Consider the following 25294-nt stretch of genomic DNA (forward strand, 5'->3'; position numbering starts at 1 on the left):
TGTAAGATAAATAAGTACAATACTAGAGTCGTAATGTACAATATGATAAAGATAACTAACACTGCTGTACCTTATAAAATAGAGAAGACTAGAGATCTCTTCAAGAAAATTAGAAGTGCCAAGGGAACATTTCATGCAAAGATAGGCACAATAAAGGACAGAAACGGTATGGACCTAACACAAGCAGAAGATATTAAGAAGAGGTGGCAGGAATACACAAAACTATACAAAAAAGATATTAATGACCCAGATAACCATGATGGTGTCATCACTCACCTAGAGCCAGACATCCTGGAGTGTGAAGTCAAGCGGCCTTAGGAAGCATCACTATGAACAAATCTAGCGGAGGTGATGGAATTCCAGTTGAACTATTTCAAATTCTAAAAGAAGATGCTGTGAAAGGGCTGCATTCAATATGCCAACAAATTTGGAAAACTGAGAAGTGGCCATGGAACTGGAAAATTTCAGTTTTCATTTCAATCCCAAAGAAAGGCAATGCCAAAGAATTTTCAAACTACCATACAATTTCACTCATTTCACATGCTAGCAAAGTAATGCTCAAAATCCTTCAAGTTAGGCTTCAACAGTATGTGAAATGAGAACTTCCAGATGTTCAAGCTGGATTTAGAAAAGGCAGAGGAACAAGAGAACAAATTGTCAACATCCATTGGATCGTACAAAAAGCTAGAAAATTCCAGAAAAACATCTATTTCTGCTTCATTAACTACGCTAAAACCTTTGACTGTGTAGATCACCACAAACTGTGGAAAATTCTTAAAGAAATGGGAATATCAGACCACCTTTCCTGCCTCCTGCAAAACCTGTATGCAGGTCAAGAAGCAACAGTTAAAACCAGACATGGAACAACAGACTGGTTCAAAATTGGGAAAGGAGTACATCAAGGCTGTATATTGTCACCCTGCTTATTTAACTTCTATGCAGAGTACATCATATGAAATGCCAGGTGGATAGAGCACAAGCTGGAATCAACATTGCAGGGAGAATTATCGATAACCTTAGATACAAAGCTAGCACCACCCTCATGGCACAGAATGAAAAGGAACTAAAGAGCTTCTTGATGAGGGTGAAAGAGGAGAGTGAAAAAGCTGGCTTAAAACTCAGCATTCAAAAAACCAAGATTGAGAACCAGATGGCAGAGGAGTAGGTGGACATGGAGTACATCTCTCTCTACGAATACATCAGGAATACACCTTCAGACACAAGAGTGCATGCAGAACACAGGCTGAGAGCAGACAGGAGTACCTAACCAGAGGAAAAGAATATATGCTGCTGCTGCTGCTGCTGCTAAGTTGCTTCAGTCGTGTCCGACTCTGTGTGACCCCAGAGACGGCAGCCTACCAGGCTCCCCCGTCCCTGGGATTCTCCAGGCAAGAACACTGGAGTGGGTTGCCATTTACTTCTCCAATGCATGAAAGTGAAAATGAAAGTGAAGTTGCTCGGTCGTCTCCGACTTCTAGTGACCCCATGGACTGCAGCCTACCAGGCTCCTCCATCCATGGGATTTGCCAGGCAAGCGTACTGGAGTTGGGTGCTATTGCCTTCTCCAAAAGAATATATAGAGCCACGCAAAACTCAGTAGGATGAGGAAACTAGGGGGAAAAACAGGAGTGTTAATAGGACTGGACCTGCCCTTGGCGGGTGGCAGAACTGAAGCAGGGATCTAATCCCCACATCAGGGCAATTGTCTGAGTCAGAGGAGAAACATTTAAGGCTGAAAGTGAAACAGCTGATCTGTGGCAGCCTAAATGCAATGAGAATCAGACAGTCCTTGCCACAGCCATACATACCCAGGACAGGGACGAGGGTCCCCTGGAAGGCACAGCAGCTGGGAGCTAGTTTGGGGAGTGTAGAGCAATCCCAGGGCAAGGACTGCTGTTGACTCAGAGAGTCGTATTGAGGGGAGGTGAGGGAGGAGATTGTGGTGGGAAATGCCTGTGGAGGAAAGCCAGGCAGCCATGGAAGCAAGGCGATACTGTTGAATTACACATAGTGGGTGGAGCCGTCACTATTGCCTCTCTCTCCCCACATGCCAGCATCGGCAGCTGAACAATAGAGAGGTTAGCGCATCAAATGCCTGATACACTGAACTACAGAGCAGGACCCTACCCAGGGTGCTCCTTTAAGTGACTAACGCGCCAAACTACAGAGTAGGGCTCCACCCAGAGTGCCCTGTTAAGTGCCTGACATGCCAATCTACAGAGTAGGACCCCAGTTAGGGGGGCCCCTCTCTGGGCTTGATGCACTGAACAACAGAGAAGTACCCCAGGCAAGGGAGCCCTCTAAGTGCCTGAAAGGGTGGAACTATGGACAAAGACTGGCCAAAGAGGCTTTCTGATCACCAGCTAAAAGAGGCTAGAAAAAAGACTCTGACAGTGCCATAACTCGTGCAGCAGAGGCAGTCCATGTCCCTGCACACTTGGCGCCTCCAGGATCCCCACAAGCCAAGCAACTGCGCCACCTTCAAGCTCATCTCTCACTGGGACAAAGCTGCCACAGGCAGTAAAAGTCTTGCGTCTATGCACGCAGGGTCACTTCAATAGTGTCCAACTCTTTGCAACCCTGTAGACTGTGGCCTGCCAGGCTTCTCTGTCAGGGAGGAGGGTTCTCCAAACAAGAATACTGGAGCATATTGGTCAAAACTGTTTGCTATACCCTTCTAGAGAACCACATTTCCTGCTTCCCTAGCTGCCAAGTCCCCTGAGTACTAGGTGTAGCCAGAACCCCTGCAACCCAAGCAGCTGCACCACCTCCACACCTGGCCAGCACTAGGGCAAACCCAAGTCCTCCAGGGCAGCCTCAGGAGCAAACCCCAGTGGATGACCCATATGCAGAGGTGGAAATAAAACCACAAGTGAAACCCAGGGGCAGTGTAGCTAAGGAAGAGGACCCAAAACCTCCCCACCAGCTGTACAAGCTGCAGATTAAATTCACACGATCAACTAGGCAGACTCTGTGTCTATGAAATGTATAAAAGGTCATTGAGACCTCCCACAAAAGAAACCACACTAGTTCTGATAGCTGTGGACATTGGAGGCAAGAACATATAGGAGAAGGACAAGATTAGAGTCTGAGATGCCCCCACAGCAGGTCCAGAGATCTGCACAGTGTTGGAGGGCATCCTAGGGAAGTGAGGTGGACTGTGACTCCCAGCGAGAAAAAGGACTTTGACAGCAGTGACTCAAGAAAAACATTTATTATTATTATGTTTTGACTTGCTCTGTAGTCTTTTGGCTTTTTTTCTTTTTTTCGCTTTTTTTTCCTTCCCTAAAACCTGTTGTAGTTGTCAATTTTATTGGCACTATGAAATTAAATTGGGCTTCCCTGATGGCTCAGAGGTTAAAGCGTCTGCCTCCAATGCAGGAGAATGGGTTCAATCCCTGGGTCGGGAAGATCCCCTGGAGAAGGAAATGGTAACCCACTCCAGTATTCTTGCCTGGTAGGCTACAGTCCATGGGGTCACAAAGAATCGGACACGACTGAGCGACTTCACTATACTATACTACTATGAAATCTAATTAAGCTTTTGAGCTTTTTTTTTCCCTCTTCAGTCACACTTTTTATTGCTGTTATAAACCTCTGCCTCTACATTGGGCTTTTGCAGTTCTGTGGAGTTTTCCTTTTTCTATGTTTTTAATTTTAATTTTTAATTATTTAGACCTATTATTATTTTTTCTACATGGATTCCTTTGGCTGCTTTTCCTACTGTTCTTCTCCCCTTGCACTTAATCTTTAATATATATAAATCTTCTTTGTCTACCTCAATTTAACTTTGCATATCTATTCTTGTTTTCTTTTCTTTCTTTCCTTTCCTCTCAACATTTTGTTAGTTTTATTTCCATTGCTTTATTTTCCAATTGGTCCCTTGTTTTAGTTTTGTTTTCCAGTTTGTGCTTTAGTTAGTTTTGTTCTGGTAGATATAATTTTTGTTTTCCTTTGTTCACTAGGTTGATCTGTTGTACTTTATTTTTGTTGGACTGTTTTGATTTTGCATATGGGTATATATGTATATGTGTATATTCAGTCACACATTTTATTGTTGCTATAAACCTCTGCCTCTATGTTGGGCTTTTGCAGTTCTGTGGAGTTTTCCTTTTTTTTTTTTTTTCCTTGTTTCTTCTTCCATTTTTTTCTTTTCTCTTTTTTAGAATTTTAACTTTTAATTTTTAAAAAATGCCTATTATATTTTTTCTACATTTATTCCTTTGTTTGGCTTTCCTACTGTTCTTTTCCCCTTGCAGTTAATCTTTGATGTATATAAATCTTCTTCATCTACCTCTTAACTTTGCATGCCTATTCTTTCTTTCTTTTCTTTCTTTCCTTTCCTCTCAACACATTTGCTAGTTTTGTTTTCATTGTTTTATTCCCCACTGGGCACTTTGCTTTAGTTTTGGTTTCCAGTTTGTGCTTTAGTTAGTTCTGTTCTTAACTGGTAAATATAATTTTTGATTTACATTGTTTGCTGGGTCAATCTACTGTACTTTATTCTTGTTGGACTGGTTTCACTTCATTCATGGGTGTATATGTATATGTGCATATTCCATTATTTTAGTTATTATTTGCCTGATTTTGTAACTGCCATTTGTATGGGGTTCATCTTTGGTTTCTTGTTTTTGGATATTTGCTTTAATCTCATTTAATGCCATAACAAACCACTTGTGGAACCTTTGTTCCTGGCCAGAGATCAAATCCTGAGCCTCTGGAGTAGGAGCCCTGACTCCAAGACCCTAGACTACCAGAGAACTAACCCTAGGGAGTATCAAGCAGTTAGAACTCACACAAAGGAAACCACTTGAATACAAGACCCAGCATCACCCAACCACCAAAGCACCCTGTGCAGGATGCCTCATCTAAACAACAAAGAAAACAAAAATACAAACCAAATCATCAGCAGACAGGACTACCATCTCACTCAGCCTTGTCCATCAGAGGAAAAACAAACAAACAACAACAACAAAAAAAAAAACTCAGCACAAATCTCACCCTATACAAAGCTTACACAAACGCTGGACCAAACTTAGGAAGGCAGAAAGCAAAAGAAAGAAAGAATTCAACCTTGAAACCTGGGAAAAGGAAACATCAAACACAATAAGTTTAAAAAAAAAATTAAAAGGCAGAGAAATGCTACACAAATGAAGGAACAAACTAGAAACACAGAAGTCCAAATAAATGAAGAGGAAATAGGCAAACTACCTGAAAAAGAATTCAGAATAATGATAGTAAAGATGATCAAAAACCTTGAAAACAAAATGAAGAAAATGCAAGAATCAATTAACAAAGACCTAGAAGAATTAAAGAATAAACATACAGAGATAAACAACACAACTACTGAAGTTAAAAATACTCTAGAAGGAATCAATAGCAGAATATCAGAAGCAGAAGAATGAATCAATGAGCTGGAAGATAAAATGTTGGAAATAACTTCCGAAGAGCAGAAAAAAGTAAAAAGAATGAAAAGAACTGAGGATAGTCTCAGAGACCTCCAGGACAATATCAAACACACCAACATTTGAATTATAGGGGTCCCAGAAGAAGAAGAGAAAAAGAAAGGATATGAGAAAATTTTTTGAAGAGATTATAGTTGAAAATTTCCCCAACATGGAAAAGGAAATAGTCAATCAAGTCCAAGAGGCATGAAGAGTGCCATACAGAGTAAACCCAAGGATAAACATGCCAAGACACACACTAAGCAAACTAACAAAGACTAAACACAAAGAAAAAATATAAAAAGCAGCAAGGAAGAAGCAACAAGTAACACACAAGGGAAAAACCATATGCTTAACAGCTGATCTTTCAGCAGAAACTCTACAGGCCAGAAGGGAATGGTAGGATATATTTAAAGCACTGAAAGGGAAAAATCTACAACCAAGATTACTGTATGCAGCAAGGATCTCATTCAAAATTGATGGAGAAATAAAAAGCTTTTCAGACAAGCAAAAGTTAAGAGAATTCAGTACCACCAAACCAGCTTTAAAACAAATGTTAAAGGGACTTATATAGTCAAGAAATACAAGAGAGGAAAAAAGATCTACAAAATCAACCTCAAAGAATTGAGAAAATGGCAATAGGAACATATATATCAATAATTACTTTAAATGTAAATGGACTAAATGCTCCAATCAAAAGATGCAGACAGGCTGAATAGATACAAAAACAAGACCCATATATATGCTGTCTAAAAGAAAGCTACTTGAGACCTAAAGACACATATAAACTAAAAGTGAGAGGATGGGAATATATATTCAATGCAAATGGAAAGTAAAAGAAAGCTGGAGTAGCAATCCTCATATTAGACAAAATAGACCTTAAAACAAAGATTACAAGAGATAAGGAAGGGCACTACATAATGATCAAGGGATCAATACAAGATGAAGACAAAACAAAGGTAAATAAATATGCACCCAACATAGTGGCACCTGAATATATATGACAAACAATAACAGACATAAAAGGAGAAATTGACAGTAACACAATAATAGTAGGAGACTTTTATACCCTGCTGACACCAATGAATAGATCATCAAATCAGAAAATTAGTCAGGAAACACAAGTCTTAAATGATATATTAGATGAGATGGATCTCATTGATATCTCCAGGACATTTCATTCAAATGCAGAAGAATGCACCTTCTTCTCAAGTGCACATGGAACATTTTCCAGGATAGACCACATCTTGGGTCACAAATGAAACCTCAGTAAATTTAAGAAAATTGAAATTGTATCAAGCATCTTATCTGACCACAATGCTATGAGAATAGATATCAATTACAAGGAAAAAATTGTAAGAAACACATGGAGATTTAACAACACATTTCTAAATAACCAACAGCTTACTGAAGAAATAAAAAGGGAAATCAAAAAATTTCTAGAAACAAACGACAATGAAAATACAACTCAAAACCCATGGGATGCAGCAAAAGCAGTTCTAAGAGGGAAGTTTATAGCAATACAATCCTACCTCAAGAAACAAGAAAAAAATTGACTAGACAGCCTAACTTTACACCTGGAAACTTTACAACTGGAAAAAGAAGAACAAAAAAATGCAAAAGTAGTAGAAGGAAAGAAATCATAAACATATGAGGAGAAATAAATGAAAAAGAAATGAAAGAAGCAATAGTAAAGATTAATAAAACTAAAAGCTGGCTCTTTGAGAAAATAAACAAAATTGACAAGCCTTAGGCAAGACTTATCAAGAAAAAAAGAGAGAAGAATCAAACCAACAAAATTAGAAATGAAAAAGGAGAGGTTACAATAGACAATGCAGAAATACAAAGGATTATAAGAGATTATTATGAATAACTATAAGGGAGCAGTGGCTGCACAGGCGCAGGAGGGCCTAGAGGAGCTATCCCACGTTCAAGGTCAGGAAGGGCAGCAGTGAGGAGATACACCTCGTCCAAGTTAAGGAGCAGCGGCTGCGCTTTGCTAGAGCAGCCATGAAGAGATACCCCATGCCCAGGGTAAGAGAAACCCAAGTAAGATGGTAGGTGTTGCAAGAGGGCATCAGACAGCAGACACACTGAAACCATACTCACAGAAAACTAGTCAATCTAATCACACTAGGACCACAGCTTTGTCTAATTCAATGAAACTAAGCTATGCCCGTGGGTCAACCCAAGACGGGCGGGTCATGGTGGAGAGGTCTGACAGACTGTGGTCCACTAGAGAAAGGAATGGCAAACCACCTCAGTATTCTTGCCTTGAGAACCCCATGAGCAGTATGAAAAGGCAAAATGATAGGATACTGAAAGAGGAACTCCCCAGGTCAGTAGGTGCCCAATATGCTACTGGAGATCAGTGGAGAAATAACTCCAAAAAGAATGAAGGGATGGAGCCAAAGTAAAAACAATACCCAGCTGTGGATGTGACTGGTGATAGAAGCAAGGTCTGATGCTGTAAACAGCAATATTGCATAGGAACCTGGAATGTCAGGTCCATGAATCAAGGCGAATTGGAAGTGGTCAAACAAGAGATGGCAAGAGTGAACATCGACATTCTAGGAATCAATGAACTCAAATGAACTAGAATGGGTGAATTTAATTCAGATGACCATTATATCTACTACTGTGGGCAGGAATCCCTCAGAAGAAATGGAGTAGTCATCATGGTCAACAAAGAGTCCAAAATGCAGTACTTGGAGGCCATCTCAAAAATGACAGAATGGTCTCTGTTCATTTCCAAGGCAAACCATTCAATATCACAATAATCCAAGTCTATGCCCCAACCAGTAATGCTGAACATGCTGAAGTTGAACGGTTCTATGAAGACCTCCAAGATCATTTAGAACTAACACCCAAAAAAGATGTCTTTTTCATTATAGGGGACTAGAATGCAAAAGTAGGAAGTCAAGAAACACCTGGAGTAACAGGCAAATATGGCCTTGGAATGTGGAATGAAGCAGGGCAAGGACTAATAGAGTTTTGCCAAGAAAATGCACTGGTCATAGCAAACACCCTCTTCCAACAACACAAGAGAAGACTACACATGGACATCACCAGATGGTCAACACCGAAATCAGACTGATTATATTCTTTGCAGCCAAAATGGAGAAGCTCTATACAGTCAACAAAAAAAAGACCAGGAGCTGACTGTGGCTCAGATCATGAACTCCTTATTACCAGATTCAGACTTAAATTGAAGAAAGTAGGGAAAACCGCTAGACCATTCAGGTATGACCTAATCAAATCCCTGGAAGGAATGATGCTAAAGCTGAAACTCCAGTACTTTGGCCACCTCATGAGAAGAGTTGACTCATTGGGAAAAACTCTGATGCTGGGAGCGATTGGGGGCAGGAGGAGAAGGGGACGACCTAGGATGAGATGGCTGGATGGCATCATGGACTCCATGGATGTGAGTCTGAGTGAACTCCAGGAGATGGTGATGAACAGGGAGGCCTGGCGTGCTGCGATTCATGGCGTCGCAAAGAGTCGGACACGACTGAGCAACTGAACTGAACTATCATTATACAGTGAAAGTGAGAAATAGATTTAGGGGCCTAGATCTGATAGATAGAGTGCCTGATGAACTATGGAATGAGGTTCGTGACACTATACAGGCGACAGGGATCAAGACCATCCCCATGGAAAAGAAATGCAAAAAAGCAAAATGGCTGTCTGGGGAGGCCATACAAATAGCTGTGAAAAGAAGACAGGCAAAAAACAAAGGAGAAAAGGAAAGATATAAGCATCTGAATGCAGAGTTCCAAAGAATAGCAAGAAGAGATAAGAAAGCCTTCTTCAGCGATCAATGCAAAGAAATAGAGGAAAACAACAGAATGGGAAAGACTAGAGATCTCTTCAACAAAATTAGAGATACCAAGGGAACATTTCATGCAACCATGGGCTCAATAAAGGACAGAAATGATATGGACCTAACAGGAGCAGAAGATATTAAGAAGAGGTGGCAAGAATACACAGAAGAACTGTACAAAAAAGATCTTCATGACCCAGATAATCATGATGGTGTGATCACTCACCTAGAGCCAGACATCCTGGAATGTGAAGTCAAGCGGGCCTTAGAAAGCATCACTACAAACAAAGCCAGTGGAGGTGATGGAATTCCAGTGGAGCTGTTTCAAATCCTGAAAGATGATGCTGTGAAAGTGCTGCACTCAATATGCCAGCACATTTGGAAAACTCAGCAGTGGCCACAGGACTGGAAAAGGTCAGTTTTCATTCCAATCCCAAAGAAAGGCAATGCCAAAGAATGCTCAAACTACCACACAATTGCACTCATCTCACATGCTAGTAAAGTAATGCTCAAAATTCTCCAAGCCAGGCTTCAGCAATATGTGAACCATGAACTTCCTGATGTTCAAGCTGGTTTTCGAAAAGGCAGAGGAACCAGAGATCAAATTGCCAGCATCTGCTGGATCATGGAAAAAGCAAGAGAGTTCCAGAAAAACATCTATTTCTGCTTTATTGAGTATGCCAAAAACCTTTGACTGTGTAGATCACAATAAACTGTGGAAAATTCTGAAAGAGATGGGAAGACCAGACCACCTGACCTGCCTCTTGAGAAATCTGTATGCAGGTCAGGAAGCAACAGTTAGAACTGGACATGGAACAACAGACTGGTTCTAGATAGGAAAAGGAGTACATCAAGGCTGTATATTGTCACCCTGCTTATTTAAGTTCTATGCAGAGTACATCATGAGAAACGCTGAACTGGAAGAAACACAAGCTGGAATCAAGATTGCCGGGAGAAATATCAATAACCTCAGATATGCAGATGACACCACCCTTATGGCAGAAAGTGAAGAGGAACTCAAAAGCCTCTTGATGAAAGTGAAAGTGGAGAGTGAAAAAGTTGGCTTAAAGCTCAACATTCAGAAAACGAAGATCGTGGCATCCGGTCCCATCACTTCATGGGAAATAGATGAGGAAACAGTGGAAATAGTGTCAGACTTTATTTTGGGGGGCTCCAAAATCACTGCAGATGGTGACTGCAGCCATGAAATTAAAAGACGCTTACTCCTTGGAAGAAAAGTTATGAGCAACCTAGGTAGCATATTCAAAAGCAGAGACACTACTTTGCAGACTAAGGTCCGTCTAGTCAAGGCTATGGTTTTTCCAGTGGTCATGTATGGATGTGAGAGTTGGACTGTGAAGAAGGCTGAGTGCCGAAGAATTGATGCTTTTGAACTGTGGTGTTGGAGAAGACTCTTGAGAGTCCCTTGGACTGCAAGGAGATCCAACCAGTCCATTCTGAAGGAGATCAGCCCTGGGATTTCTTTGGAAGGAATGATGCTGAAGCTGAAACTCCAGTACTTTGGCCACCTCATGTGAAGAGTTGACTCATTGGAAAAGACTCTGATGCTGGGAGGGATTGGGGGCAGGAAGAGAAGGGGGCGACAGAGGATGAGATGGCTGGATGGCATCACTGAGTCAATGGACGTGAGTCTAAGTGAACTCTGGGAGTTGGTGATGGACAGGGAGGCCTGGCATGCTGCGATTCATGGGGTCGCAGAGTCGGACATGACTGAGCAACTGAACTGAACTGAACTGATATGGCAATAAAATGGATAACCTGGAAGAAATGGACAGATTCTTAGAAAAGTTAAATCTTCCAAGACTGAACCAGGAAGAAATAGAAATTATGAACAACCCATTACAAGCATCAAAATTGAAGCTGTGATCAAAAATCTCCCAAAAAGCAAAAGCCCAGGACCAGATGGCTTCACAGGAGAATTCTATCAAACATTAGAGAAGAGCTAATTCCTATCCTTCTAAAAAGTTACAGAGGAAGGAACACTTCCAAACTCATTCTACAAGACCACCATCACCCTTATACCAAAACCAGACAAAAACAGCACAAAAAAAGAAAACTACAGGCCAATATCACTAATGAACATAGATGCAAAAATCCTCAACAGAATTTTAGCAAACAGAATTCAGCAACACATCAAAAAGCTCATATACCATGATCAAGTTGGGTTTATTTTAGGAATGCAAGTATTCTTCAATATATGCAAATCAATCAATGTGTCATGCTATATTAACAAACAAATATAAAAACCATATGATAATCTCAATAGATGCAGAAAAAGTCTGACAAAGTTCAGCACCCATTTATGATTAAAACTCTTCAAAAAATGGGCATAGAAGGAACCTACCTCAATATAGTAAAGGCCATGTATGATAAGCCTACAGGAAACATTATTCTCAAAGGTGGAAAACTGAAATCATTCCCCCTGAGATCAGGAACAAGACAAGGGTGTTCACTTTCACCAATATTATTCAACATAGTTCTGGAAGTCCTAGCTACAGTTATCAGAGAAGAAAAAGAAATAAAAGGAATCCAGATCAGAAAAGAAGTAGAGCTCTCACTGCTTGCAAATGACATGATACTTTACATAGAAAACCCTAAAGATATTATCAGAAAATTACTAAAGCTAATCAGTGAATTTAGCAAAGTTGCAGGATACAAAATCAATACACAGAAATCACTTGCATTTCTATATACTAACAATGAAAAATCAGAAACGGAAATTAAGAAATCAATCCCATTCATCATTGCAACGAAAAGAATATTAAATATCTAGGAATAAACTTGCCTAAGGAGACAAAAGAACTATGCGCAGAAAATAAGGCACTAATGAAAGAAATCAAAGATGACATAAACAGATGAAGTGATATTCCACGTTCCTGGGTAGGAATAATCAATATTGTGAAAATGACTATACTACCAAATGCAGTCTACAGATTCAATGTGATCCCTATCAGATTACCAATGGCATTTTTCACAGAAGTAGAACAAAAAATCTCACAATTCATATGGAACACGAAAGACCATGAAAAGCCAAAGCAGCCCTGAGAAAGAATGGAGCCGGAGGAATCAACCTTCTGACTTCAGATTATACTACAAAGCTACACTCATCAAGACAGTATGGTACTGATGCAAAAACAGTAATATAGACCAATGGAACAAGATAGAAAGCCCAGAAATAAACCCATGCACCTTTGGGTATCTTACTTTTGACAAAGGAGGCAAAAACATACAATGGGGTAAAGACAGCCTCTTCAGTAAATGGTGCTGGGAAAACTGGACAGCTACATGTGAAAGAATGAAATTGGAACACTTCCTAACACCATAGCAAAGTGGAAAGTGAAGTCGCTCAGTCATGTCCAACTCTTTGCAACCCCATGGACTGTAGCCTACCAGGCTCCTCTGTCCATGGGTTTTTCCAGGCAATAGTACTGGAGTGGATTGCCATTTCCTCCTCCAGCGGATCTTCCCAACCCAGGGATGGAACCCAGGTCTCCCACATTGTAGACAGACGCTTTATCATCTGAGCCACCAGGGAAGTCAAGATAAACTCAAAATGGATTAAAGACCTAAGTGTAAGACCAGAAACTATAAAACTCTTAGAAGAAAATATAGGCAGAACACTCAATGACATAAATCAAAGCAAGATCTTCTATGACCCACCTCCTAGAGTAATGGAAATAAAAACAAAAGTAAACAAGTGGAACCTGATTAAACTTAAAAGTTTTTGCACAGCAAAGGAAACTATAAGCAAGGTGAAAAGACAGAATGTGAGGAAATGATAGCAAATGAAACAACTAACAAAGGATTAATTTCTAAAATATACAAGCAGCTCATACAACTCAATACCAGAAAAATAAACAACCCAATCAAAAAGTGGGGAAAAGACTTAAACAGACATTTCTCTGAAGAAGACATACAGATGGCTAACAAACACATGAAAAGATGCTCAACATCGTTCATTATTAGAGAAATGCAAATCAAAACTACAATGAGATACCATCTCACACCAGTCAGATGGCCATCATCAAAAAGTCTACAAACAATAAATGCTGGAGAGGGTATGGAGAAAAGGGAATGCTCTTGCACTGTTGGTGGGAATAAAATTCATACAGCCACTATGGAAGACGGTATGGAGGTTCCTTAAAAAACTAGGAATAAAATCACCATATGACCCGGCAATCCCACTCTTAGGCATATACCCTGAGGAAACCAAAATTGAAAAAGACACATGTATCCCATTGTTCATTGCAGCACTATTTACAATAGCTAGAACATGGAAGCAATCTAGATGTCCATCAACAGATGAATGGATAAAGAAGTTATGGTACATATACACAAATGAATATTAGCCATAAAAAGGAATGCATTTGAGTCAGTTCTGATGAGGTGGATGAACCTTGAACCTATTATACAGAGGGAAGTGAGTCAGAAAGAGGAAGATAAATATTGTATTCTAATGCATATATATGTAATACAGAAAAATAGGACTGAAAATTTTATTTACAGGGCAGCAATGGAAAAACAGACATAGACAGTAGACTTATGGACATGGGGAGAGCAGAGGAGACAGTGAGATGTATGGAAAGAGTAACATGAAAATTTACATTATGATATGTAAAACAGATAGGCAACGGGAATTTGCTTTATGGCTGAGGAAACTCAAACAGGGGCCCTATATCAATCTAGAGGGGTGGGATGGGAAGGGAGATGGGAGGGAGGTTCAAAAGGGAGTGAATACATGTATACCCAGGGTTGGTTCATGTTGAGGTTTGACAGAAAACAACAAAATTCTGTAAAGCAATTATCCTTCAATTAAAAAATAAATTAAAAAAAAAAAACAAGAGAGATGTTATGGGGAGGGAGGTGGGAGGGGGGTTCATGTTTGGGAACGCATGTAAGAATTAAAGATTTTAAAATTTTAAAAATAAATAAATAAATAAAAATCTTAAAAAAAAAAAAAACCAAGATCATGGCATCCAGTCCCATCACTTCATGGGAAATAGATGGGGAAACAATGGAAACAGTGACAGACTTTATTTTGGGGGGGCTCCAAAATCACTGCAGATGGTGACTGCAACCATGAAATTAAAGGATGCTTGCTCCTTGGAAGAAAAGCTATGACAAACTTAAACAGCATAGTAAAAAGCAGAGACATCACTTTGCCAATGAAGATGCATGTAGTCAAAGCTATGGTTTTTTCTGTAGTCATGTATGGATGTGAAAGTGGACCATAAAGAAGGCTAGAGCACTGAAGAACTGATGCTTTTGAATTGTGGTACTAGAGAAGACTCTTGAGAGTCCCTTGGGCAGCAAAGAGATTAAACCAGTCAATATTCAGTTAATCAACCCTGAATATTCACTGGAAGGACTGCTGCTGAAGCTGAAGCTCCAATACTTTGGCCACCTGATGCGAAGAGCCAACTCACTGGAAAAGACCCTGATGCTAGGAAAGATTGAAGGCAGGAGAAGGAGATGACAGAGGATGAGATAGTAGGATGGCATCATTTACTCAATGGACATGGGTTTGAGCAAACTCCAGGAGATAGTGAAGGAGAGGAAAGCCTGGCGTGCTGCAGTCCATGGGGTCACAAAGAGTCGGACATAACTGAGCAAGTGAATGACAACTCTGTGAAAAACACTATCAAGTGAATGAAAAAACAAGCAACAGACTGTGAGAAAATATTTTCAAAAGATATATCTGATAAAGGACTATTATCAAAAAAAAAAACATGCAAAGAACTCTTAAGACTCAACAATGAGAAAACAAGGAACCTGATTTTAATATGGATCAAAGGCATTAACAAACAAAAATGATATACAGATGGAAAATAAGCACATGAATGATGCTCCGCATTATGTCATCAGGGAAATGCAAACTAAAGCTACAATGAGATACTACTACACACCTATTAAAATGATTGAAACACAGAACACTGACGACATGAAATGCTGGTAAGGACTTGGCCAACCAGAACCCTCATTCACTACTGGTTTAAATGCAAAATGGTACAGCCACTTTGGAAGACAGTTTGATGGCTTATTACAAAAGTAAACATGCTCTTACCATACTATCTAACAATCATGCTTCTTAAAATTTACCCAATAGAGTTGAAAGTTTATGTCCACACAAAACCTGCACATAGATGTTTACAGCTGTGTTATTCATGCTTGACAAAACTTGGTAGCAACCAAGTGTCTTTCAGTAGGTCACTGGATAAACTAGTTTGTCTAGGCAATGTAGTGTTGTTGCTTAGTCATTAAGTCACGTCCAACTCTTTTGTGACCCCATGAACTGTAGTCCACCAGGCTCCTCTGTCCATGGGATTTCCCAGGCAAGAATACTGAAGTGGGTTGCCATTTCCTTCTCCAGGGGATCTTCCTGACCCAGGGTTCAAGCCTGTGTCTCCTGCATTGGCAGGTGAATTCTTTACCACTGAGCCACCAGGGAAGCCCAGTGGAATGTTACCCAGTGCTAAAAATGAATAAGCTATCAAGTTATAAAAAGACATGGAGGAAACTTAAATGTATATTACTAAGTGAAAGAAACAAATCTGAAAAATCTACATACAGTATGATTCCAACTTATGTGACATTCTTTAAAAGGAATAATGATGGAGATGGTAAAAACATCAAGGGTTGTCAGGGCTTAGAGAGTAGGGAAGGATGCATAAGCAGAACATAGGGGATTTTTAGAGTAGTGAAACTACTGTATGATATTATAATGGTAGATGGATAGCATTATTAATTTATCTAAACTGATAGAAGGTACAACACCAAGTTCAGTTCAGTTCAGTCACCAGTCATGTCCGACTCTGCGACTCCATGAATTGCAGCATGCCAGGCCTCCCTGTCCATCACCAACTCCCAGAATTCACCCAAACTCATGGGCATCACTTGATGGTGATGCCATCCAGCCATCTCATCCTCTGTCGTCCCCTTCTCCTCCTGCCCCCAGTCCCTCCCAGCATCAGAGTCTTTTCCAATGAGTCAACTCTTTGCATCAGGTGGCCAAAGTACTGGAGTTTCAGCTTTAGCGTCAACTCTAATTTAAGCTATGGACTCTGAGTGACAATGATATGTCATTGTAAATTCATCAACTGTAACAAATGTATCAGAATGTTGCTGATGGGGGAGATTATGCATGTGTGGAGGCAGGAATAAACAGAAAACCTCTGTTCCTTCCATTCAGTCTTACTATAAACCTAGAACTGCTTTTTTTAAATCTATGAACATTTTTAATGAACAAATCTTTTTAGCCTCAGACTAGTAGTATCTATGAGCATTTATAGAAATTAATATAAACCCTCTTATAATAAAAGTTTTGCAATTTAGAACCTTAATATTCTCATTCTCTAATTTAATTTTAATATTAAAATCACTTTTTGCAAAATCACACTCAAAAGCCTAAAATCACAGAAAGGAATGTCATAATGAAAGAGATTAAGCAGAGACACAAACATTAATTTTAGACTTCAAAGGACATCAGATATTTAAGGTAATGGTATGTAATATAAAATAAACATGGAAGTTCCACTTCCGGAATGGCAGTATAAAGCCTCTGTAGACCTGTTTCTCAGCATAACAAGTGAAGTTTATTTTTGAAACAACCATAATAAGTCTCTGGAAATAATCCTAAAGGACATACAGCAACTGAAGAAACATTTATTCAAGAAAATCTATTAAAACATTGTAAGAACAGCAAGATCCTTTGATGTGTGAAATACAATTTGCTTCTTCCCAACTCTTCCCAGCCCAATTCAGTGAAAACTCCACTGCAAGTAGGTGCAACCAAGAACAGAGGGCTTCCTCTCCCACCAGCTTCAAGTTGACCACTATGGTATCTTCCTGGGAGGAGCAAGATGTCAACATTTCTCATTCTGCCCCCATCTACCTGTGGCAGAGGCTAATTTTCAGGCAATTACAAGGCAAGAGATCAGGGACTCCTTTTTCTATTTAGCCCTCCGAAGGCAATGGCAACCCACTCCAGTACTCTTGCCTGGAAAATCCCATGGATGGAGGAGCCTGGTAGGCTGCAGTCCAAGGGTCAGACACGACTGAGCGACTTCACGTTCGCTAATGGGACAGAAACTCTATCTCATCCATGCTGTGCTGAGAATATGGGGGTTCAAATTACCCATGACTTGACTCATTTTCAGATCAGAGTTTCTGCAGCATGAGAACAACCTGCTGATACCACCTTCCCAGCTCCTCAAGCAGGAATCTCACTCAGAAGTGGACTACTATCCCATTTCTCAGTTCCAGAGCCATGGCTCAGAGATTTTTCCCATGAGAAAGCAAACCATAAAACAAAGGGCTCTGAAGTTCTTTCCCACGACTCACTGTATTTGAAACAGAATGTGGGGAAATTTAAGCTCAAAGGTGCTCTCAAAAGCAATGACAGTTTTAGTGGAAAGCAATTAAGAGGAGAATAGAAGCCTTATTAATAAGTATAAACTAAATCAGATCAGCTAGCGTACCAGAGTAATTTACCACTAAGAATAGTGCTCCTGGGATCAGAGCAAACTGCAAACATTTGATTCAAAAACTACCCCTGAAAAGAACTTAAATGAAATTGAAACTATCTGTGGGACAATCTATGCCCTAGGATATTGATGAAAACAAGAGAGCTAGCGATTTTTAACCAAAGAATTTAGCATTTGGCTATACTCAGGGCAAGTGACAAAGAGAGCCCTGCTAAAGAAACTGTCATCCTCAGGTGACTATGCACATGCCTGAAGCAGTGCTCTCTAGGGAGCAACATCACACGTTTTATACCACAATGGGGAGGGCAAATAGACTTAATTAAAATACTGCAGCCAGTTAAAAACTAAATGAAAAATCAAACCACGTTTTAAACTACCACTTGATAGCTCAGCTGGTAAAGAATCTGCCAGCAATGTAGGAGACCTGGGTTCAATCCCTTCGTTGGGAAGATCCCCTGGAAAACGGAAAGGCTACCCGCTCCAGTATTCTGGCCTGGAGAATTCCATGGACTGTATCGTCCATTGGGTCACAGAGTCGGACACAACTGAGTGACTTTTGCTTCAGTTCACAACATGCTAACTTATATGCCCAGTTTTCCAGGGACTATTGTATAGCACATGCAACTCTGCTCAATGTTATGTGGCAGCCTGGATGGAAGGGTAGTTTGGGGGCGGGGAAGAAATGGATACATATAGATGTACAGCTGAGTCCCTTCATTGTTCACCTGCAACTATCACAACACTATTATTTGGCATGGAACAACAGACTGGTTCCAAATAGGAAAAGGAGTACGTCAAGGCTGTATATTGTCACCCTGCTTATTTAACTTCTATGCAGAGTACATCATGAGAAACGCTGAACTGGAAGAAACACAAGCTGGAATCAAGATTGCCGGGAGAAATATCAATAACCTCAGATATGCAGATGACACCACCCTTATGGCAGAAAGTGAAGAGGAGCTAAAAAGCCTCTTGATGAAAGTGAAAGAGGAGAGTGAAAAAGTTGGCTTAAAGCTCAACATTCAGAAAACGAAGACCATGGCATCCAGTCCCATCACTTCATGGGAAATAGGTGGGGAAACAGTGAAAACAGTGTCAGACTTTATTTTGGGGGGCTCCAAAATCACTGCAGATGGTGACTGCAGCCATGAAATTAAAAGACGCTTACTCCTTGGAAGAAAGGTTATGACCAACCCAGATAGTATATTCAAAAGCAGAGACATTACTGTGCCAATGAAGGTCCATCTAGTCAAGGCTATGGTTTTTCCTGTGGTCATGTATGGATGTGAGAGCTGGACTGTGAAGAAGGCTGAGTGCTGAAGAATTGATGCTTTTGACCTGTAGTGTTGGAGAAGACTCTTGAGAGTCCCTTGGACTGCAAGGAGATCCAACCAGTCCATTCTGAAGGAGATCAGCCCTGGGATTTCTTTGGAAGGAATGATGCTAAAGCTGAAACTCCAGTACTTTGGCCACCTCATGGGAAGAGTTGACTCATTAGAAAAGACTCTGATGCTGGGAGGGATTGGGGGCAGGAGGAGAAGGGGACGACCGAGGATGATATGGCTGGATGGCATCGCGGACTCGATGGACGTGAGTCTGAGTGAACTCTGGGAGTTGGTGATGGACAGGGAGACCTGGTGTGCTGTGATTCATGGGGCCACAAAGAGTCGGACACAACTGAGCGACTGAACTGAACTGAACTGAACTGAACTGATACACCCATACAAAATTAAAAGTTTTTTTAAATGTCCAGTTTTCAACAAAAACTTATGAGACATGCAAAAAACAAAATGTGACCCATACCAGGGAAAGGAGGTGGCAGGAAGCTAGCAATGAAATCTGAAAGCAACCAGATTTCAGTCTTAGGAAAGACTACAAAGCTATAGAAAATATATTCAATAGGCAAAGTTAATGCTTCAGGAAGTAAAGGAAGATATACTGGAAAGTCTCAACAAATAAAAGATATCACCAAAGAGTTAAAAATTATTTTTAGTGAACCAAAAGCATATTCTGCTATGGAAAAGTACAATAACTAAAATGAAAATTTTGCCAGTAGAGATCAACAACAGATTTGAACTAGCAGAATTAGAAAAATTGAAGATAGATCAATAGAGATAATGTGATCCAAAGAACAAAAGAAAAAAGTAAGAAGAAAATTAACAGGGCCTCAAAAACCCATAGGGAACCATTAAGTACATCTATATATGCAAAGTGGGAGCACCAGAAGAAAAGGAAAGGGCAAAAGATATATTCCAAAAACTAGCCCCTGAAGACTTGTCAAATTTAATGAAAAACATTAATGTCTAGATCTGAGATGTTCAATAAATATAAATATAAAGAGATAAATACCCAGAGAACTACACACAGAAACATCAGGGTAAAAAATGCTAGAAGCCAAAGGGAAGAATCTTGAAACCAATAAAATAACTTTGCATGAAATAAAAGAGAAAATCAAAAATTAGCAAAAAGTGACATCAGGGAAGATGACAGAGTAGAAAGCTCCAAGAATATATCTCTTCACCTAGACAATAATTATTTTGACAGAAATTGTTGATGTAATTATTCTGGAACTCTAAAGTCTATTTGAAAATTTGCAGGTTCTAGGGGAAGTATGACCCTAGAAATTAATTGTGATTAATTTCAATCACTTCAATACAGTGCAGTACTGGTTACCCATCTTCTAATTTCCAGCCCCATGAAAGGTATCCAAACCAGCGTTCCTATAGTAGCTTGAAGAGTAATAGTAGGCAATAAGGACCTTGCCTTCCAAATATCAAGGCTCTGTATTCTGATTACAGATTAATCCTTTGAACCAAGGACCTAAAGACACAAAGGCAGGTCACCATTAATGCAACCACCATCAGCTTAAAGAGAGTGCAGAGAATTTAAAGATAAAGTACTTTTTTTTTTCATTTTTCCCTTTCCTGCCTTTCAGAAGCGAGACATGTAGGGATTATGATATTCAAAACTCACAATATATGCAAAAAAATTAGAAAGTCACTGCATATGCCAGAGAAAGATGTAGGCACAAAAAAAAATACATCTGAGGAGATCTCACACTTAAAACTCAAGCTCATCTCCAGCACAGAGACATTCTCCAACCATTTTAAGCTTTTTTAAACAGCAAACACTGGAGAAAAAGGAGAATCTGATTCCCAGAGTTATCGTATTTTAAGATTCAAGTGTTCACTTTCACATGAAAAAATCACAAAACAAAGTAATAGGAAAGTTTGGCCCACTCAAAAGGAAAAATAATCAAAAGAAACCATCTCTGAAGAAGAACAGATGGAAGGCTTACTAGACAAGGACTCAAACAAGTGTCTTGAAAATGCTCAAAGAGCTAAAGGAAGACATTGACAAATTTAAGAAGACAGTGTATGAGTGAAATTGGAAACTCAATAAAAAAAGATAGAAAGTATTAAAAGGAGCCAAAAGAAATTCTGAGATGAAAAGTAAAATTACTGAAAAGAATAATACACTACATGGATTCAAAGGCATATTTGAACATAGAGAAAAATGAGCAAGCTTGAAGATAGCACAATTGAAATTGTCAAGTGTGAGGAACATAAAGAGAAAGGGTTTAAGAAAATTGAACAGAGCCTAACAGACCTGTTGAACAATACCAAGATCAACATATGCAGTTTGGGAGTCCCAGAGGAAAAGAGAGAAAAAGAAAAGGGTAAAAAGAACGCTTGAAGATACAATGGCTGAAAACTCAAATTTGATGTAAGCTTTGAATCTACAAATCTAAAACCATTGTTTCAAATAGGATAAACTCAGAGAGATCCACACCAAGATACATTACAACCAAATTGTCAACAGCCAAAAAGAGAGTTTTGTTTATACATCCATCAAAATGATTTAATAACCTTTGCCCTTTTTTCTATTAGTATGGTGAATTACATTGGTTGAGTTTTTAATGTAATCTAATATTGTATTCCTGGAGTAATTCTCACTTGGTTGTAATGTATTCCCTTTTTTATGTACTGTTTGATTCAATTTACTAGTATTTGCTAAGTGTATTTTCTCCTATGCTTAGAAGATATGCTGATCTATAATTTTCTTTTCTTGTAAGTTGTGGTGTCTAATTTTAGCACCACTGTGAAGGATACTCTCTCTTTTTCTACTTCTAAGGTACACAGTAAGAATGAGTTCATATGTTCACTAAAAAATATGTACAAGACTGTTTATTAATGCACTACACACAGTGGCTAAAACTATATATAATGGCTAAAACTTCCATTCATCAATGGAATGGATAAATAAATTATGGCATATTCATAATATGATGGAATACGATTCAGTCTACTGAAGTGGAATACTGTACATATACATTGGAATAGTATTCATCAGTGAGAATGCACAAACTACAACTCCATAGCATACAACCCAAACACAATATGGAAAGAGAAAGAAAGCTAAACACAAAAGATGCAATGAACTTTGTGAAAATTCATTGAGCGGTATAATTATGATTTGTTTACTTTTTTAATCGGAGGAAAATTGCTTTACAATGTTGCATTGGTTTCTGCTGTACAACAATGCAAATCAGTCATTACTGTATATGTATATCACCTCCCTCTTGAGCCTCCCTCCACACCCCCATCTCACCCCTTTGGGTCATAACAGAGGGCCAGGCTGGGCTCCCTTGTGTTATACAGCAACTTCTCACCAGATATCTCTTTTACACATGGTACTATATATATGTCAATACTACTTTGTCCATCCATCCCACTCTTTCCTTCCCCTCACTGTGTCCACAGTCTGTTCTCTACATCTCCATCTCCATTCTTTCTCTGCAAATAGGTTCATTGATACCATTTTTCTAGATTACACATATATGCATTAATATACAGTACTTATTTTTCTCTTTGTGACTTACTTCACTCTGTATAACAGGCTCTAGGTTCATCCACCTCTCTAGAACTGATACAAATTCATTCCCTTTAGAGCTGAGTAATATTCCATTGTATATACATATACCACATCTTCTTTGTGCATTTATCTGTTGATGGACATCTAGGATGTTTCCATGTCTAGCTATTGTAAATAGTGCTGCTATAAATATTAGTTACATGTGTTTTTTCAATTATGGTTTTATTTGTTTGCTGTATGTGTGATACTTCAGAATTTTCTTTAAAAATAAACAAAGCAAATTTGAAAAAAGGCAAACAAAATGTTCAGATACAAAAATTATAATTACTGAAATTAAAACAAAATGATCAGTTTTGAATTTTCCCAAATTTCTAACCAAAATGGAAGAAATAGAATGATACAAGCAAAAACTCATGAAAACATTTTTAACAAAAGCTAGGTGACAGAGTATTTCTCCAAGAACCCAGAATACAAAGAGGCCAAAATCTCTAACAGCAATAAGACACATGTGCAATCAGCAGTTATGCTGCACACAGCCAAGGAAAGAGTTAATTTTGTTATTCTTAACAGCTAGGGAAACAGAAATTTATGTTTCAGAGAGAGAAATTTTCAATATTGAAAAAACAATCAAAATAAGCAGGAAACATATAAAAGGCATTAAGAATCATTCAGTTCAGTTCAGTTCAGTTCAGTCGCTCAGTCGTGTCCAACTATTTGCAACCCCATGAATCGCAGCACGCCAGGCCTCCTGTCCATCACCAACTCCCAGAGTTCACTCAGACTCACGTCCATTGAGTCAGTGATGCCATCCAGCCATCTCATCCTCGGTCGTCCCCTTCTCCTCCTGCCCCCAATCCCTCCCAGCATCAGAGTCTTTTCTAATGAGTCAACTCTTCGCATGAGGTGGCCAAAGTACTGGAGTTTCAGCTTCAGCATCATTCCTACCAAAGAAATCCCAGGGCTGATCTCCTTCAGAATGGACTGGTTGGATCTGCTTGCAGTCCAAGGGACTCTCAAGAGCCTTCTCCAACACCACAGTTCAAAAGCATCAATTCTTCGGCGCTCAGCCTTCTTCACGGTCCAACTCTCACATCCATACATGACCACAGGAAAAACCATAGCCTTGATTAGACGAACCTTAGTCAGTAAAGTAATGTCTCTGCTTTTGAATATGCTATCTAGGTTGCTCATAACTTTTCTTCCAAGGAGTAAGCGTCTTTTAATTTCATGGCTGCAGTCACCATCTGCAGTGATTTTGGAGCCCAAAAATAAAGTCTGACACTGTTTCCACTATTCCCCATCTATTTCCCATGAAGTGATGGGACCGGATGCCATAATCTTTAGAGTTCATGTAATTCCACTTTGGCAAAGAGCATGTGAGTTATTTTTCCCATGTCTAAAAGTGACAATAAGACCATATTTCATGTGGAAGTAAATCTATGGAAATACTTAACAAAGTTATATGTAGTAAAAATGGAATTATGTCATCTTTGTTATAAATGCATATATTATTTCTCTTGGTGGGATAACTGGAAAGGGAATTATTGGGGAATTTTGTAAACAGGGCCCTCTCTATTACTCACCTGTCAAATCTTTCCTTTCTTAGGTAACATCATAAACCAGGATCATCAAGGAATTATTGGCTACTACATTCCCAGCAAGGGAATTTGTTGGGGAAAGGTGATTGTTGAAATCATACATTTCTAACATTATGTGTTAATGGAGACCAATGGGAAGCTCAGAGATTCAAGCATGTGGGATGGGAACATGATATTTGCAGAGGAGAACTTTTTAAGTTACTTTCCAAAGGCCCCTGTAGTTTGATTGATACTTCTGACCCTAACCTCTAATATTCCATACCTATCAAGAGAATAGAAATAAAGAACTGTCTCCTCTTCTCTATTTTTCAACCACCTTTTCCTTCTTCTAACTTCCCCTTTCCATATCTTTTTATTCCTAAGCATAAACCTGGCAGGAATTGGGAAGTGATTGGGTGGGGGAAAATGTTCATCTGAGGATACAGCAATAGTAACACTATGAATTTTTTTTTTTCTGTTAAAGGTGTTTCATATTATGGAGAAAGCTAAAACACTATTCAATCTAGTAGACTATTTCATCAGTCAGATAACATTGGAACAAATCTTCCTGACTTTTGCTAATATTGATAAGGTCAAGAAATAAAGCTGCTATGAGATTCATTTCTGATGCCAAAAGCTCAGTTTCTCTGTACACCAGTGCCAAATTGAATCTTGGAGACAGAGTTTTGGGTGAAGTAGAAAAGGATAGTTTTATTGCCTTGCCAGGTAAAGGGGGCCACAGTAGACTAATGCTCTCAAATGTCCCAACTTGAAGAAGATAATAAGTTTTATAGTAATTGTTCAAGGAGGGTATGATCTGTACATGGACAGTCTTCTGATGGATTAGTGGTAAGGTAAGTAGGAGTCAGCATCATCAACCTTCGACTCCAACTGGTCTGAGGTTCTACATGCTTGTGAGCAGGGTATTGTCATTAACTGTTAACTTTTCCCACCTGGAGGAGGCAAAGATATCGTTGTGTGTACCCACTTATGGGGAAACAGGACCCTGCCCCAAGGCTATCCTTGACTGTTTCTCCCTGGTCTCACAAGCCCCCCTCTCTTCCCCAATTA

The 25294-nt window shown here is 39.4% G+C and overlaps 1 protein-coding gene across 1 annotated transcript in view; it reads left to right on the top strand.

Annotated features, from left to right (window-relative positions):
• Positions 1-24827, top strand: part of LOC102180820 (ATP-binding cassette sub-family A member 3-like) — a 260388-nt gene extending 235561 nt beyond the window's left edge. The window contains exons 31-32 of the mRNA XM_018039866.1: positions 24253-24326; positions 24708-24827. Of these exons, the coding sequence (XP_017895355.1) occupies positions 24253-24326; positions 24708-24827 (194 nt within the window). The remainder of the gene's footprint in view (positions 1-24252; positions 24327-24707) is intronic.

The sequence above is a fragment of the Capra hircus genome, chromosome 25 (genome assembly GCF_001704415.2).
Source record: "Capra hircus breed San Clemente chromosome 25, ASM170441v1, whole genome shotgun sequence".
NCBI classification, from domain to species: domain Eukaryota; kingdom Metazoa; phylum Chordata; class Mammalia; order Artiodactyla; family Bovidae; genus Capra; species Capra hircus.